Source organism: Mytilus galloprovincialis, chromosome 9 (genome assembly GCF_965363235.1).
Source record: "Mytilus galloprovincialis chromosome 9, xbMytGall1.hap1.1, whole genome shotgun sequence".
NCBI lineage: Eukaryota > Metazoa > Mollusca > Bivalvia > Mytilida > Mytilidae > Mytilus > Mytilus galloprovincialis.
Window position 1 is genome coordinate 65817560 of NC_134846.1, and position 17478 is coordinate 65835037.

At 31.5% G+C, this 17478-nt stretch overlaps 1 protein-coding gene across 2 annotated transcripts in view; it reads left to right on the forward strand.

Moving 5' to 3' along the window:
- Positions 1–8957, forward strand: part of LOC143045676 (telomere length regulation protein TEL2 homolog) — a 46279-nt gene extending 37322 nt beyond the window's left edge. For both annotated transcript variants that reach the window (XM_076218355.1, XM_076218354.1), the window contains exons 15-20: positions 1646–1887; positions 2407–2506; positions 3938–4002; positions 6192–6307; positions 6755–6837; positions 8339–8957. In XM_076218355.1, coding sequence (XP_076074470.1) covers positions 1646–1887; positions 2407–2506; positions 3938–4002; positions 6192–6307; positions 6755–6837; positions 8339–8365 — 633 coding nt within the window. In that variant the 3' untranslated portion in view covers positions 8366–8957. The remainder of the gene's footprint in view (positions 1–1645; positions 1888–2406; positions 2507–3937; positions 4003–6191; positions 6308–6754; positions 6838–8338) is intronic.
- Positions 8958–17478: the final 8521 nt, after the last annotated feature.

Consider the following 17478-nt stretch of genomic DNA (forward strand, 5'->3'; position numbering starts at 1 on the left):
TTACCCAACAAAAACAATGCATGAATGAGACAGTTACCCAACAAAAACAATGGATAGCTATAGACAAACATGGACCCTTTTACAATAGAAAAATCTGAGTGTAGATTTTAAAAAATGGTGCATCACATGCTGTTTCAACTTGTTAGATCAATTTCAAAGAGAGCTTCAAAAAGTGTGAGGGTTGATATTGCTGGTTACTTTAGAATAGGATACTGGATAATATACAGTTTACCCTATATATATATTGTTCTTTTTATGCCCCACCTACGATAGTAGAGGGGCATTATGTTTTCTGGTCTGTGCGTCCGTTCGTCCGTCTGTTCGTTCGTCCTTCGTCCGTTCGTCCGTCTGTCCCGCTTCAGGTTAAAGTTTTTGGTCAAGGTAGTTTTTGATGAAGTTGAAGTCCAATCAACTTGAAACATAGTATACATGTGCCCTATGATATGATCTTTCTAATTTAAATGCCAAATTATAGTTTTGACCCCAATTTTACGGTTCACTGAACATAGAAAATGATAGTGCAAATTTCAGGTTAAAGTTTTTGGTCAAGGTAGTTTTTGATGAAGTTGAAGTCCAATCAACTTAAAACTTAGTATACATGTGCCCTATGATATGATCTTTCTAATTTAAATGCCAAATTATAGTTTTGACCCCAATTTTACGGTTCACTGAACATAGAAAATGATAGTGCAAATTTCAGGTTAAAGTTTTTGGTCAAGATAGTTTTTGATGAAGTAGAAGTCCAATCAAGTTGAAACTTAGTATACATGTTCCCTTTGATAAGATCATTCTAATTTTAATGCCAAATTAGAGAATTTATTCCAATTTCATGGTCCACTAAACATAGAAAATGATAGTGCGAGTGGGGCATCCGTGTACTGTGGACACATTCTTGTTATCATTTATTTCAAAGGATAATTCTAGAGGTATTCAGAACATGGTGTAACAGAAAGTGTTTTTACATTATAAAGTATGCGATTTATTGTTGCATCTAAATCAGATATTCAAATTAGCACTGTTAACAGCTAAGTATATGATAAAGTTAATCATGCATGTATCTGACTGACTACCATGTACTTGTGTACTAGTATTTGATTATAATTTCTCTAAATTTTAGCTGATTTATTTTATAATCAACCTGTGTGTTATTTAATCTCAGTTCTTCACGGTTAAATATTCAAGTATGACCTCAAATTTTCTTGCTTAACTCTGATTTTGATATTGTGACATCATGAAAAGAGTGACAATGAATGTGAAAGTGTAAAATTGTAGGATAAAAAAAAATACAGATACGTTGTTGAGTAAAAATTCATTTGTACTTATATTGAAACATCAGGAAGAAAAGCAAGGCTTGTTGATTTTTTCTCCTGCTTTGTAGCCAGTGCAAATCATTTTTTATTTTCCTGCAATGTACATATACACATATATTGTATCTATATCTGCATACTTTGTCATCTTCCTCAGGCAAAGTTGGCTCTTGATGAATTTGGCTATTTATTTTAGGTATTTTTGACATATGGCTCTTCAACGGTTTCTGTACTTATATATCTTCGGATTTCAAATGTTTGGCTTTGAACGTTCCTGATGAAGGTAAATCCAGAAAAGCAAGAAATTATTAAACGTGTTGTTTTCAATTTTTTTCCAGGTTTTAGCATCAGCAGCACAAGAGCTATCACAGCCTGCAGAACAACCAGTGATAAATCCCTCTGATAAAAAGATTGTAGAGGTGGAGGAAGATACCTGGCAGAGTATTGTACAGAAGAGGATAGAAACTAAAACTAGGAGATTCAGTAAAGGGAAAAGTAAGCCAGAACTACAAAAAACGATGAATAGATTTGCTCCAGTAGCTGGTCATTTTTTCTATCCACTAATGACAAGATTTGACAGGTACTGAGTTTTTTCTTTTTAAGGATATTCTATGTAAAATACTGATGCATTGATTTTTTCCTTGATTCAACCAAGGACGTATAACAAATATACATGCTTGATTCAACTCAAGTCTATATTCTCTTTAAGCTAACTGTTTCTTAATGCCACCAAAGCATTTTGAAAAAGCTATAATGAGACGAGAACTGGTTGGTTTCTGTTATGAGTCATGAAATTTTAGTAGAACAAACATACACAATGTTTAATTTCATGAAAAGAGGATCAAATTAGTTTTGACATTTTTCAGGTTTGTCTTTGCAAGATTTTCTTAAAACTAACCGAGAAAATATCAACCATTCTAAGCACCTCATGATAACTCAATACATGTATATGAATAAGAAGATGGGGTATGATTGGAATTGAAATTCTCTGGTTTTTCCTTTTGCTTCAGAAGAATATTTATGGGACAGGTATTGTTTAAAATAATTATAATGAAAACTAAAATGTTGTAAATAATTTATTCAAATTTGTATTTTGTAGAAAGGAGAACACATTTGATATGTTAGGAGAAGATAGCCTTGTACTAGGCAGACTCATCTACACATTAGGAGTAGTCATGTATTCTGCTATTAACTCACCTGTGAGTATATATTCTGTTTCATAACTATTTTCTAGCCACTTCCTTGTTGCTAGGGCTTTGATATGATGTAGTACTTCAAAATAAAGACAAATCCATGAAAAAATTATTGCCTCAACTAAAACCATGTCTTCAATACAACACCGTCTCACATAGGCTGAAAAATTGTTATCATTTTGCAAAGGAGATTTTGAAATTCTGTGTATAATCACCAGATTTGAATATATCAACTTCAAATAAAAAAGAAATGATCATCTATAAGTACTCATATTGGTAGATTTCACTACATGTGCAGGGAAAATTTCTATAAAGAAAATTAAGACTAAATTCTTGTTTTTCTCAATCTGGTGAATTACTATGTGATATGACATCCACTTCTTATCATTTTACCGGTATCCAAAACTTAACATGGCACTGGACAAATGGTTAATCAGACAAATGTGGTTCAATCAAGCTAAACCATTATATGCTCAACAGATAGATAATTCAAAAGTGTAGAAAACTAGTGTCAAGACTTCAAATTTTTAAAAAGGATAATCTGTTGGGTCAAGATGCACAATTCATTTCAGATAGGATGTAATAATAGCTTTTTCCTCAAATCCTCTGCCATTATCACAAACTTGGATATGAATGATGGCTTGTATTGAAGCCTAGACATTTTCACATATATAGTTAAATTTGCTGGGTCTGTCCCATTTTGTGTCCAGTACATAACTTTCGTATTATCAACATTTTGGTTCACTAAACTTAGTATGCAGTTGCATCATGGGCTGAGGTATGTCATATACCTAAGTCAGGTCACTCTGATCTTAAATTTGACCTATGGCCCCTTTGACAATAAAACATTGTTTGATTTGTAATTGATGCACACATTTTTTACCCTAGCACTAAGTTTGAATAATTTTGCATGCTGATGTATCATACTGACCTTGACCTTAAGTTTTTGAATTCATAGTAAAAGAACCTTTTACTATTTCTGAGTCATTTGTGGGTCAGTATAATTCTTTCAGATTGGCCTATTAGTAACCATGTGTCAATCTAACAATGAGGCAAGGATTATATAAAATGAATAGATGAATCCCAAAACTGAAATGTCAATGTCTCAATACTAAATTTTCACAGTAGCAACAAAAATACTTGCAAAAGGACAAGGTGGGTTTGGGTGGGGTGTTAGGGTGGATATGCAGACAGCTCTAGTTTCATATGGAATGAACAATTATTTTGTGTGATTGCCACATAGTTACATGTGACATTTCATTGCAAGTCTTTGACATTTTTTAACCAACCAAAAGCCCAGGACTATGTCATAATCTTTCAGTTAAACCTGAACTATTAGTAGACATCTCTGTTTTTTCATCCAAGAAATTGATGAAAGCTGAATTTTTGTTTGCCTACTTTTCTAATGTTTTATAATGTATGTTTTTTACCCTACAGCCAGTCAAACAGATGGCAACTGTTTTGTTGGAATTCCTCTGGGTTTTACGTTTTCATCAGGATCAGTAAGTATTTATTAAATATATAAACTAATTTTGGATGTAAGGTGTCTTCTAATTGGCTGATGATGTTTTTTTATCAGCTCATAGACATAATTTTGTCATGTGACCGTGACGTCATCAACGTTTTTTTCATGGTTTACTCTGGTTTAATATTGAAATTTAGAATTAAATTATAAGAAATTACTGTAATATTTGATCTGTCTGCACACTCTTAAATAACGCGCTATGCTAGTTATTTAGTGTACACCACATTTAGTGTACACCACATTTTTGATGTTATTTCTTCATAGACAGAAAAAATATTACAGTCATTCCTTAAATAACATCTAACTTTATTTTTCAAGTATATACATTAAGATAACTGGTAACAAAAAATTGCTACTCCTCTAAATATATCTCTATAACAGTGGCATGCTTTCAGCAGAAATGTTCTGCAAAATACTATATCATATAATCAAAACAATATACAATTAAAAGTTTATTTTTTCCTTTGTAATTAAAAAAATATCTAGAGAACTAGAGAACAGATCAATTGTAATTTAGAAATTTTGTTTAAAGAAGTTTATGTCATCAGTCAGGGGCGTTACTTTATTTTTTTTAATTACTTATATAAGTAATTTTTTATTTTAAAAATAATAAAATTACTTAATAGAGTTATTTTAATTTTCAATAGAAACATAGACTAAATGTAGTTTTCATGATTTTAAACAACATTTTATATCATAAAATAAAGAATTTATCAGATTTGAAAGGAGTATAGAGATTAAGGGTTACTTTGAAAATAATGACAAAAATATTACTTGAATAAGTTATTTTAAACATTTTTGAAAAAAATAGCAATTACACTTATCTAAGGCACATATGTAATTGATTTAGGTTACAAATTATAAATAACTTCAGGTCTAAATTAATTCACAAGTATCTATCTATTTAAATCAGTCTACCTTCAAGATTTTAGAGGAAAATGATAATTTAATAGTCCCAAGAGACCAATCTTTGACCCAGAAGCGTTGGTATGAAAGATAAGTGCGTCAGAAGTTAATCAGTATTTCTGAACAATTAGTTTTTATAAATCAAAGGAAAAATAACCAGATAACTGTGAAAAAATTTTAAAGCTAGTAAAATCTGTATTCTTGGACACCTATACAAATAATATTCAGAAAAATAACTTATATAAGTTATATTTAAATTAGCCTCGTTTTCAACATTACTTGTATAGGTAATTTTAATTGTTACTTGTTTAAGTAATGCCCCTGACTGGTCATGGTTGTGAACTTGTGTAAAGTCCTAACCTACCAATCTCAGTTTGTTTTAACTTTCTGTATATGTTAGGCTGCAATCCAATACTCTTCAAATTTGAATCTTGATTATTGAAGTACCAATATAAAGTACAAAATGAAAAGATCTACTTAGAATTATTATATTCACTCAGAAACATTATTATTAAGTAAAAAAAGAAGATGTGGTATGATTGCCAATAAGACAACTAACAACAATGACATGGATTCAAACAAGTATAAGTCACAGTACAGCCTTCAACACAGAGAAAAACGTTGCTGCTGATCAGTAAAGAAATTTAAAAAAAAGTATCCAAAGTAAAACATCATGTATTTGCATGCTTATTTGAAAGAAAGAAAGTTTAAACTGCCTGTCCACTTGAGTGAAACAACAGCTGTCCTTAGATATATTTAGCTGTAGAAAAAGACTGATGCATTTTGACTCATTAAGATATATTTATTCCACCCAATAGCCAGTGTTCTGATATTTTCAATGTTTATTTTGTCTAATTATCCAGTTCATAAAGAATAATAATTGTTAAAAAAAATGTTTTCAACTCATGCAAGTAAGGTTAAGGTGAGAGTGACTGAGATAGTTCTGTTTATGATTTAATTTTGATAGATACATGTAAATTCTGAATTTTTTTCATATTTTAGCATTTCTTAGGGGGTCTCATTAGGGGGATGATCCCTGATTCTGCTTATTGTTTAATGACTATGAGAATCCTGTATCCCGCTTCTCGTTTGTCATAATGGTGCATGTAATTTCCTGTGTCCTGCCGGACATTGTTTCCTGTTTTCACACTTAATTATTCGACTTTCACATGTCAAGCTTTAAAAGAATTGGTCAATCCCACCTCACACTTACCCCCAATGAGACCAACTTCTTATGTATCATGATATATTTTATTTCAGAAGTGTGAGACATTCCATCTTGTTCTGTTTGTCAATGGTGATGCTGTCAGTACCAGGCCATGTTTTACTGTCTCAACTTCAGTCAGAAATAATGGAAGCAAAACAGTGGCTAGAAGGTAATATAGTTTTGTGATGGCCTCTTTTTAACAAAGATCAAAGGTCTCCAACTTATCAATCAATTTACAATTACTTTATCTTTTTTTGTTACCATATTTGGGCTTGTATAGTTCGCACTGGTACATAGTCTGCACCCCTTTCTCACCACAAAGTTTTTGGTAAAAAAGTTTTTGTAACTGTTAGAAATAGTCTAATGAAACTCGGGTAATTTCAAATCGTATGTGGTCATATGTGGTATTTTCTTGGAAAACCTATTTGCCATCATCAAACAAAAGTGAAACTGCTTGTAAATTAAAGATAAAATTAAAATACATATGATCTCTAGATGGTTTTTTTTTAAGTTCAATTCTGTTGTTTGATTGCTGTCTTATTGGTGCATACCAAATACCATCTTTCATTCCTGTTGATTACTGTTCACATTGTAAACTTTATATTGTTATTTTCAGATGTTGTTCAGAAAGATCCTGACACAGAATCTAAAAGGCTTGCTCTTCAGTGTCTTGTTTTATTAGAAAATACCATTAAACAGGTAATTAGTTAACACACTAAATAGTCACTGCAAAACATATTCTTGGATTATATCTTTTTTCTGATCTAATTTTGATTTTGTAATTTTCTTTGACTGTTGGAAAGTTTGATTACAGATCATTGTAAAAAAGGAAATAATTTTGTGAGTGAGTAATTATTGCTTAAATTTACATTTTTACAACACCCTTTGTTAGGTCGAAAATCACTCTCTCAGTGTAATTGTGAATTATTTGTACAATTTCAAGAAAATTAATAAAAGAATGATTAAAGAAAACCACATAAAAAACTGTTAATCTGATCCTTACTTTTCATTACTAAGACTTCTAAATAACTAGATATGATGGAACAACATGAATAGCCCTACACCCAAATTAGCTTGAGACCATCGTCAGGAATAGAAATTTAAAAATGAAAATCTATTTAACTTATTTTCTCAAAATTTCCAAGGTCCAAAGCCCATAATTTTGGAAAAAATCAGCAAAGCTGAACCAAACATAATCTTGATTTGCAAGTCATTATAGAAGACTCACATAATCAAAAACAGCTCAACATAGGAACTTGTTTGCCAAAAAGAAGTCTGTATAACTGTTCATAGTGGAATGACTAGAATGACGGATAAGGGTAACACTTAATGCCCTGACCACATGTGGTGAGGCCATAAAAAGGCATGCATAAAATATGTGGAACATTTTAAAACAACATAACATTACTTAATATCATATTCAACTGCAAAAGGTAATATTGACCAGCTGTTACAAATGTCTTTTTTACCGTATAAATACTTTATGAATTATTTTTATAGTTATGTGTTAATATGGATATAAGCAGTATTGGTGCAAGATTTGGATTATGTTTACCTTCATGAAAAGAGAAAAATGGAATGCATTATTTGTAAAGATGTGTAATATTTTTAACTCATTCGAAATGCTGTTATTTTCCAGTAAAAATATAGGCATGTGATGTTACACTATTGTTTCAGATAATGGTGAAGGTTTGGTACCATTAAAATTGTTAAACCTACTGCAATTGTTTGCACCTGTCCTCGGTCAGAAATCTGATGTTTAGTAGTTGTGGTTTGTTGATGTGGTTCATTGTTTCTTGTTTTTTTATATAGATTAAACCGTTGGTTTTTCCATTTGAATGGTTTTACACTAATAATTTTTGGGGACCTTTATATCTTGCTGATCGGTGTGAGCTGAGGCTCCATGTTGAAGTCCATTCTTTGACCTATAATGGTTTAATTTTATAAATTTCTACTTGAATTGAGAGTTGTCTAATTGGCACTCATACCATATCTTCTTATATCTATGAAAAAATCTACATGAAAAATATATTATATTATAACAGTTCTTCAGATTTTTATAAATAAATATATGTATAACTTACAGTTTTATCAAGGGGTACAATTATACCATAATTTTCTATAAGTGTATTATAAATTATTTTATAACATGTATTATTATATTGTTTCATTCAACAAATGTTATGATTTCATTTTGTAGGAGTTTGCAGGTGAAGAACCTGCCTGATGTATGAAGAACAAAATTAATAGATACCAAGACTGCAAACAACTTGTAAAAGTTTGATGGAAAATATTGTTTATGAATGTTATGAGGGACAATAAACTGGACAAGTACAATCCTGAATATGTAGCTTGTAGGATAAAAGAAATGGATGGATTTTGTTTCTTCCTAACATTATTTGCCATTTCAGAATTATCTGACTATGGATAATTCATACCATTGTTTATTTCAAGAAATGAAACCAGTGTCATGCTATTGATTGAATTCCAATATTTTCAACTTATCACAACATTTTAGTATACCAGGTTTTTTCCTGGCCTGCAACAAAAGTTGTGTAAGCTCAGACTTTACAGCATCCAGATTAAACAACATCAACAATTGTTAAAATTGATAAGTTAACACTGGCAAGATGTATATAGGTGTCTTAACAGTTAATGAAAATTTTACCTAGAATGCTGAAGATTCTGAAGTTTGGAATGATGTGCAAGTACTGATATTTGATTTTAAATCTAACTGTTGTTTTATTATTAAAATGGAATTAAAGAATATTGTTAAGTTTCAAAAAGAAAGTTTTGTAATAAAATGTTTCTGCTTACTGTACATTAGTTTATAGGTTTATTCTCACATCCCAACTTCACTTAAATGGTGGAAGCTTATCTCTGTTCATCTGTCTGTTAAACTGTTGTTTACAATTGAGAATTGAAATGGGGAATGTGTCATGAAGACAACAACCCGACCAAAGGGCAGAAAACAGCTGAAGGCCACCAATGGGTCTTCAACAAAGTGAGAAAATCCCTTCCCTGGAGTCGGGCCTCACCTGGCCCCTAAACAAAATGTTTACTAGTTCAGTGAAAATGGATGTCAGACTAAAAGTCATATGTTTATGTGTTACATATTTGTTTTTGGTTCATTTTTATATTACCGATAGGCTGTTAGTTTTCTCGTTTGAATTGTTTTACCTTGTCATTTCGGGGCCTTTTATAGCTGACTATGCTGTATGGGCTTTGCTCAATGTTGAAGGCCGTACCATGACCTATAGTTGTTAATTTCTGTGTCATTTGGTCTCTTGTGGAGAGTTGTTTCATTGGCAATCATACCACATCTTTTTTATATCCATTGCATATAAATGAACTAGAATTAAAAAAAACATACAAGAATAACAGTTCAGACTGTAAAAAAAAGTAGGCTGCACTCTTCATGTACATTTATTTGTAATCAGGGGCCTTTTATGGATGAGTGGTTTTTGTAGTTCATCTACTGTATCACTAGACTATTAACACTGACTGAAGTTATGAGTTTGAACCCTAATTATCATGTGTTTTATTTTTAACTCAAGTCTAAATTGACTAAGATTGTCAGTTTTCCTGTTGAAGGTGTCTTTCTTATTTCTCCAGCTTCCACCACCAATAAAAACTAATTGCCATGATATAGCCAATAGTTAATAGTGCTGAAAGTGACATTAAACAACAATAATCTTTTAAGGATGTTCCCTCCTATTGTTTTTGATTTTGTTTCCAGATAATAGGAGTCCTCATGTTTATCTATGTTGTGCCTTTAAACAATTTTGCCCACAAACCCCTATGTTTCTTTTCATACTTTTATTACATATAGTTTGAAAAGCCATATATTACAATCTTATAAAATTCTTGTTAGTTTCTCATAATTTTTTTAAGTAAAAAGACCTAAATGTTAAATGTATGACAAATCTAGAGAGAATCATGTCCTGCCAAATTTTCAAAGGCTTATTTCTAGAAAACTAGCACACAAACATTTACTTTTTACTGCTTTTTAGCTCACCTGGCCCAAAGGGCCAAGTGAGCTTTTCTCATCACTTAGCGTCCATCGTCCGTCGTCCATCGTCGTTAACTTTTACAAAAACCTTCTCCTCTGAAACTACTGGGCCAAATTTAACCATACTTGGCCACAATCATCATTGGGGTATCTTGTTTCAAAAATATGTCCGGTGACCCGCCAAACCAACCAATATGGCCGCCATGGCTAAATATAGAACATAGGGGTAAAATGTATATTTTGGCTTATAACTCTGAAACCAAAGCATTTAGAGCAAATCTGACACTGGGTAAAATTGTTTATCAAGTCAACATCTATCTGCCCTGATATTTTCAGATGAATCGGACAACCGGTTGTTGGGTTGCTGCCCCTGAATTGGTAATTTTAAGGAAATCTTGCCGTTTTCGGTTATTATCTTGAATATTATAATAGATAGAGATAAACTGTAAACAGCAAAAATGTTCAGCAAAGTAAGATCTACAAATAAGCCAACATGACCAAAATGGTCAGTTGACCCCTTAAGGAGTTCTTGCCCTTTATAGTAATTTTTTACCAATTTTTTTAAATTTTTGTAATGTTACAAAAATCTTCTCCTCTGAAACTACTGGGCCAAATTTACACAAATTTAGCCACAATCATTATTAGGGTATCTAGTTTAAAAATGTGTGCGGTGACCCAGCCAACCAACTAAGATGGCCACCATGGCTAAAAATAGAACATAGGGGTAAAATGTAGATTTTGGCTTATAACTCTGAAATCAAAGCATTTAGAGCAAATCTTACACGGAGTTAAATTGTTTATCAAGTCAATATCTATCTGCCCTGAAATTTTCAGATGAATTGGACAACTGGTTGTTGGGTTGCTGCCCCCAATTGGTAATTTTTAAGGAAATTTTGCTGTTTTGGGTTATCTTGAATACTATTATAGATAGAGATAAATTGTAAACAGCAATAATGTTCAGCAAAGTAAAATCTACAAATAAGTCAACATGACCAAAATGGTCAGTTGACCCGTTAAGGAGTTATTGCCCTTTGTAGTCAATTTTTAACAATTTTCATTAATTAGGTAATTTCGTTTAAAATCGTTTAAGAGAAAATCTGTTAGAATTATTGACTAAGCAAAATTTGTAAGTTTTTACAAAATATTTTTCTCTGTAACTAAAGGGCCAAGTTCATTACAGATTGAGAAAATTGTAAGTAGCAAGAATGTTCAGTAAAGTAAGATTTACAAACACATCACCATCACCAAAACACAATTTTGTCATGAATCCATCTGTGTCCTTTGTTTAATATGAACATAGACCAAGGTGAATCACAAAAATACTGAACTCAGAGGAAAAATCACATGGCAAAATCAACTGACAAACACATGAAAAACGAATGGACAAGAACTGTCATATTCCTGACTTGGTACAGGCATTTTCAAATGTAGAAAATGGTGGATTAAACCTGGTTTTATAGCGTTAAACCTCTCCCTTTGATGACAGTCTTATCACATTCCGTTATATTTACAATGATGCGTGAACTAAACGGGCATAATAAATAAAATAGTCAAAATATGGGTACATCAGTCATCATCGTGTAACAATTTTAAAAGGAATAATTTAACAGAACACAAAAACATCTATCTACAAACACATTCATTGATTCGCGTGTCTGACGTCAGAATTTATAAAAATCCACAGATAGTTCATTCCACTACGGGATTGAATAATTTTGACGTTTGTGGTTCAACGTATTTTCTAATTCATAATGGAAATATATCATAATGACATATAATAGAACAATATCATACTGACAGGCTCTTTTAAAGTACAGAGTCAAGTTATAAGAACCAAAGAAACACAAAAAGACGCATATACAAAACACACCAGCAAAAAATGAAAGATAATACAAACACATTGATGGGATATCACATAAGACAATCCAACAGTAAAAGTAATATTAATAATAGAACAAAGATAAATGAAAGAACAATATAACACGTTGTTAAGATGATAAACAACATCAGTACGCAGAATCTATACATCAAGACCATCATGTATTATTTGTGAAGTTGATACGGAATATTTATCAACAAGGTCTTGGTACCTTCCGTGGAACTTTTTTTAGAAAAAGGACGAGACGTTCTTCGACATACCCCTGGTTCATCAACTTTCTACTCAGACACTGATGACGTTTTACAAAGTCTGAGTAGGAGCTGCAAGCTCTTGAATATCGAATAAGTTGGGAAATATATATCCCATATGCAGGTGAAGTTGGTATATTGCTACTAAGGTGGGGGAAATTTATAATTTCAAAATTAAAATCGTCTCGTTTGTCAGATTCTGGTACTGAGACGACTGTGTTAGTCAAATTCGAGATATAAGTCTAAAAATGAGACGGAGGAAGCCGTGTCTGTTGTTTCTTTAATTTCTAGTTCTGGGGGATATATTAATGGAACCCAATCAGAAAAGTTCGGATTGTTTATGGAAAGAACATCACCAATATATCTGAAAGTGAAATTAAATAATCTGGCTTCTTTGATCCTCTTGATTTTGACAAGTGTCTGCAGGAACTCCGATTCATATGAAAATAAGAAGAGGTCGGCAAGAAGAGGCGCACAGTTTGTTCCCATAGGAATGCCGACAATTTGTTGGAAAAGTCTACCTCCAAACTCAACGAACATGTTGTCGATAAGAAACTCCAGCATACTGACCACTTGTTCTTCAGTGTAGCATGTTTTACCTTTTTGTTTTACCTTTTTGTTTTGTTTGTGTGTGAGCGACACAGGCTCTTAAGAGCCTTTAGTTTTTTGTTCCTTTATTAAGATAGTTTGATTTTACCACAGTCTTTTAACAACCTTGTTAATTTGAAACAGAGAAGCAAACATCAATGATCAGTCAGTTATATTCATGCAATTAGATGTATATTTATATGCATTGAAACAGACGTTCATTGGATTTACATCTTACTAAATGTAACATTGAATTAGAATTAAAACAGATTTGAAGATTGAACTAAGACATTATACATCAAAACAGAACAATTAGATTTACTTCATGTAAAGGACCGAGTTGCAAGTTTTTGGTCATGCAACTCAAGTTTTTTAACTCACAAATCGACTTTCATAACTCCCAAATCATCTTTTTGAACTCCCAACTTGGCTTATGTAACTTGTAATTCGACTTTCTTATCTTGTAGCTCATCACTCAACAATTAGAAATCTGCTCAGACAAAAAAAAAAGGGCAAACATATTTTCATGTAAGATAATTTGAAAAGCAAATATACACACTCACTCCCTGCTGTAAATAATTATAAAAAAGAAGATGTGGTATGATTGCTAATGAGACAACTCTCCACAAGAGTCCAAAATGACACAGAAATTAACAACTATAGGTCATCTTAGATACCAGGATTAAATTTTGTATTTACACCAGATGTGCGTTTTGTCTACAAAAGACTCATCAGTGACGCTCAAATCCCAAAAAGTTAAAAAAAAAAAAAAAAAAAAAAAAAAGACCAAATAAAGTACGAAGTTGAAGAACATTGAGGACCAAATTTCCTAAAAGTTTTGCCAAATACAGCTAAAGTAATCTATTCCTGAGGTAGAAAAGCCTTAGTATTTCAAAAATAGTTAATTTATAAATGTGACAATATCAATGATAATTCATGTCAGCACAGCAGTGCTGACTACTGGGCTGGTGGTACCCTCGGGAAATTAAAACTCTACCAGCAGTGGCATCGTGGTTGTAAATAATCTCATCATAGATACCAGGATTACATTTTGTATTTACGACAGACGCGAAAAGCAAAAAAAGTAAAATCACAAAAATACTGAACTCCGAGGAAAATTCAAAACGGAAATGGAAATCTAATGGCAAAATCAAATAAATGATAAAACACATCAAAAGAATGGACAACTGTCATAATCCTGACTTGGTACAAGCATTTTTCAAATGTAGAAAATGGTGGATTGAACCTGGTTTTATAGCGCTAAACCTCTCAGTTATGTTAATGCAATAAGATGTATATTTTATATGCATTGAAACAGATGTTCATTGGATTTACAACTTACTAGTATAAAAACAGATTTGAAGATTGAACTAAGACATTATACATAAAAACAGAACAATTAGATTTACTTTATGTAAAGGACCGAGTGAAGGTTCTCAGGAAAAACAATTAATAAAAAAAGCCACAACCTTGAAAAAGATAAATGTGGATAACTTATAAATTGAAATCCAGAAAGGTTCATAATTAGCCCCTAATCAGGAAAGCATAAGGAGAATATAGGACTTTGTCTATCCATCTGTTCATCAGATTTCAGTTTGTAGGGGTAGTTTAGTTTTTGCATTATTTTCGTGGTTCGGAAACTGCTAAAAAATTAAAAGTCTTTTCTTCGAGTGATTTTTTTCTGTTATTATAAGAAAAAGGACAACTATATTTGGTTCCTAAGAGATACACTGTTTAAATATTTAACATTGTCTCGAGTTGACTATGTTGAAGGGTTTCTAAAAGCCTGTTACTGCTATCATAATCGTTTAATTTGAATTTGCCGATAACCCTTCTTGAAATCTGTATTGTAAAAAGTAAAACCACAACAATACTGAACTCCGAGGAAAATTCAAAATGGAAAGTTTCTAATCAAAAGCTCAAACACATCAAACAAATGGATAACAATATAAGGACCAAACACTCGTGTCTTTTTTGTATTCATTTTTTATTTAAAAACTTGCCGTTCCTTTTGTTTCACAATCTTCGCTCTTTTAATACTTATAATGTTTTTCGGTCTGTGCGTTCATTCGTTCGGTCGTCCGTCTGCCCCGCCTCAGTTTAAAGATTTTCGTCTCGGTAGTTTTTGATAAAGTTAAAGTTCAATCAACTTGAAACTTGAACACATGTTCACAATGATATTATCTTTCTATTTTTCAATGCCAAGATAGAGTTTATGGCTCCCAATTTCATGGTCCACGGAACATAGAAAATGATACTGCGGGGGGGGGGGGCATTTGTGTACTATTGACACATTCTTGGTGTATATATGGGTTCCTTGTAATGCCAACATGTCTGTCAGAGAGGGTTCACATGACCTCGACCTCATTTCATGGATCGGTGACCAAGGTTTAAGTTAGGTGATAAGGTACCCCTCTCAGATACTATAAGAAGTAGGTCAACTATATGGATTGTATGGAATGATTGTAAGAGGTACATGGCAGTTTCGTAGGTTTGATCTGATCTTGACCTCATTTTTCATGATTCATTGGTCAATGTAAAGTTTTGGGTTTTGGTCTATTTTTCAATTACCGTAAGCTATCACCAAAAGCAAAAAAAAAAAAGCTATTTTCATGTACTGAGTAACTGTAAGGTATACATATCTGTCTGACAGGGTTTATCTGACCTTGTCCTCATTGTCATGAATCTTTAAAACAAAAAGTTAAGTTGATGAGATACATGTAGTGAAACATTATTATCCATACACTACGAACATATCTGAGTGTATATTTAATATTTACGCTCCTAACAATGACTTTGTTCAGAAAATGATAGTTTGAACAAATATAGTTTTGGTTAATTGAAGTGAAAAATTTGAAAATCTTGGCATTTTTCTCCATGGCAACCAAATTTATGTTTCAACTTAATTTCTTCATTTTAAATAAATTGATGATACTTGATGGAAAAAAAAACAGAAATAAAATGCACGATTAAATATTTTATAATTATAAAGCATACATTTACTAAAATGTGAAATTTCGACGAGGTAATATTTTGAAAAATTATGTCATTGTTTAAAACATTTAAATGTGTCCTGCTATTCTATAGTATGGCAGCAACGATATTCGGAAATATGCAATGGGAAAAGTGAAGAGTTCCTTTAATTTTAACAATTTTAGGTCATCCTTTGATAGAATCGTGTCAATGGTGTTACCAATTTAAAGCATACATTTAGGTACTAAACATTATTGTTTAACATCAATCAACTGTTCCAATTTGTTGTTTAGGTTTAAATTACAACTTATTGACATTATTCATATAGCTGTGCATTCTATTCAAACATAAATTACAGAATACATTGTCGTAAAAAAGTTGGCTGTCCTAATTATGGCCGTTGTAAATACTAAAAAATACACTTAAACTGAATATATGTGAATTGTATACGATTAAATGATAATAATATACCTAATACTTCGTACACGACCTAAAACATTTTCATTTATGAATAAAAATAAAAAAATGTCGCAGTTTTATATAGTAAAACCACTGACCCTTCAGTAACTCCAATGACACAAAAGTATCACCATTGACATCAAATTTTACCTTTATTAAGTACTGAACACATAGCCAAGAACACCGAGCAAAAAATAAAATGAAAAAATAATTCTTAGGCTAAAATATCTCAAATTATATAACATAACATCAATAACTAAAAGTGTCAATAGTGTTACTAAATAGTGTCATTGGTGTTACCAGCATACATCAGTTTGTGAAAACTTTGTATATGTGATACATGATATTGTTAAAACATTGCATTGTTAAATAAGTATTGATTTTCATAAATTATATGATGTTTCGCTTGTTAAGCATAAAAGAAACACAAAACAATGCTGATTGTCATGATATATTCAGTGGTGTTACTAAACTGGCCAATGGTGTTATTTTATCAAAATGGTCTCACCATTGACAGTAACACCAATGATTTAAGGTGTATTTTAAGATTTAGTTACGAAATAAGTGCCCCATTCGTCTATTATATATGTTGTTACTGGTGCATGTTTCTATAATCAATATATTTCATAATAGTTCAGGAAATATTTTCAAAAAAATATTTTATAAGGGTACACCATGGACACTATTTTCAATTATGATATAGCTTTTACTTACTTGTAAGATTTTTTCACTAAATTTTCAACATAAATGTTTGTTTTCTTTTGGATAACATGCTTACAGGTAACATTGGTCAGGGAGAAACTATTGCAACTGCTGAAATCTTGAGAAAGATAACTCTTACCCTACCAATTTGTCTTTTGGTTACACCATTGACTTTAAAAATTAGACTTTTCCTTTTGGTGAATTATTTTATTATAAAACCAACATACACCTCCCAAAAATGTTTGTATGTATCAAAATGCAATAAAAAGTGATAAATCCTAATAACAAATGGTATAAATAATAGTCCTATTTCAGGTCTGAAAGGATTTATAGTAAAAAATAACAGTTGATTCTGGCTATATTCAAGGGCTTAAGAAATATCAAGGATGTTTTTATAACATTTTATACTGTAAACTGTATATAGTGTATCACAAAACATTCATATCTAACACATGCAAGTGTTATTTTGATATCCTTTG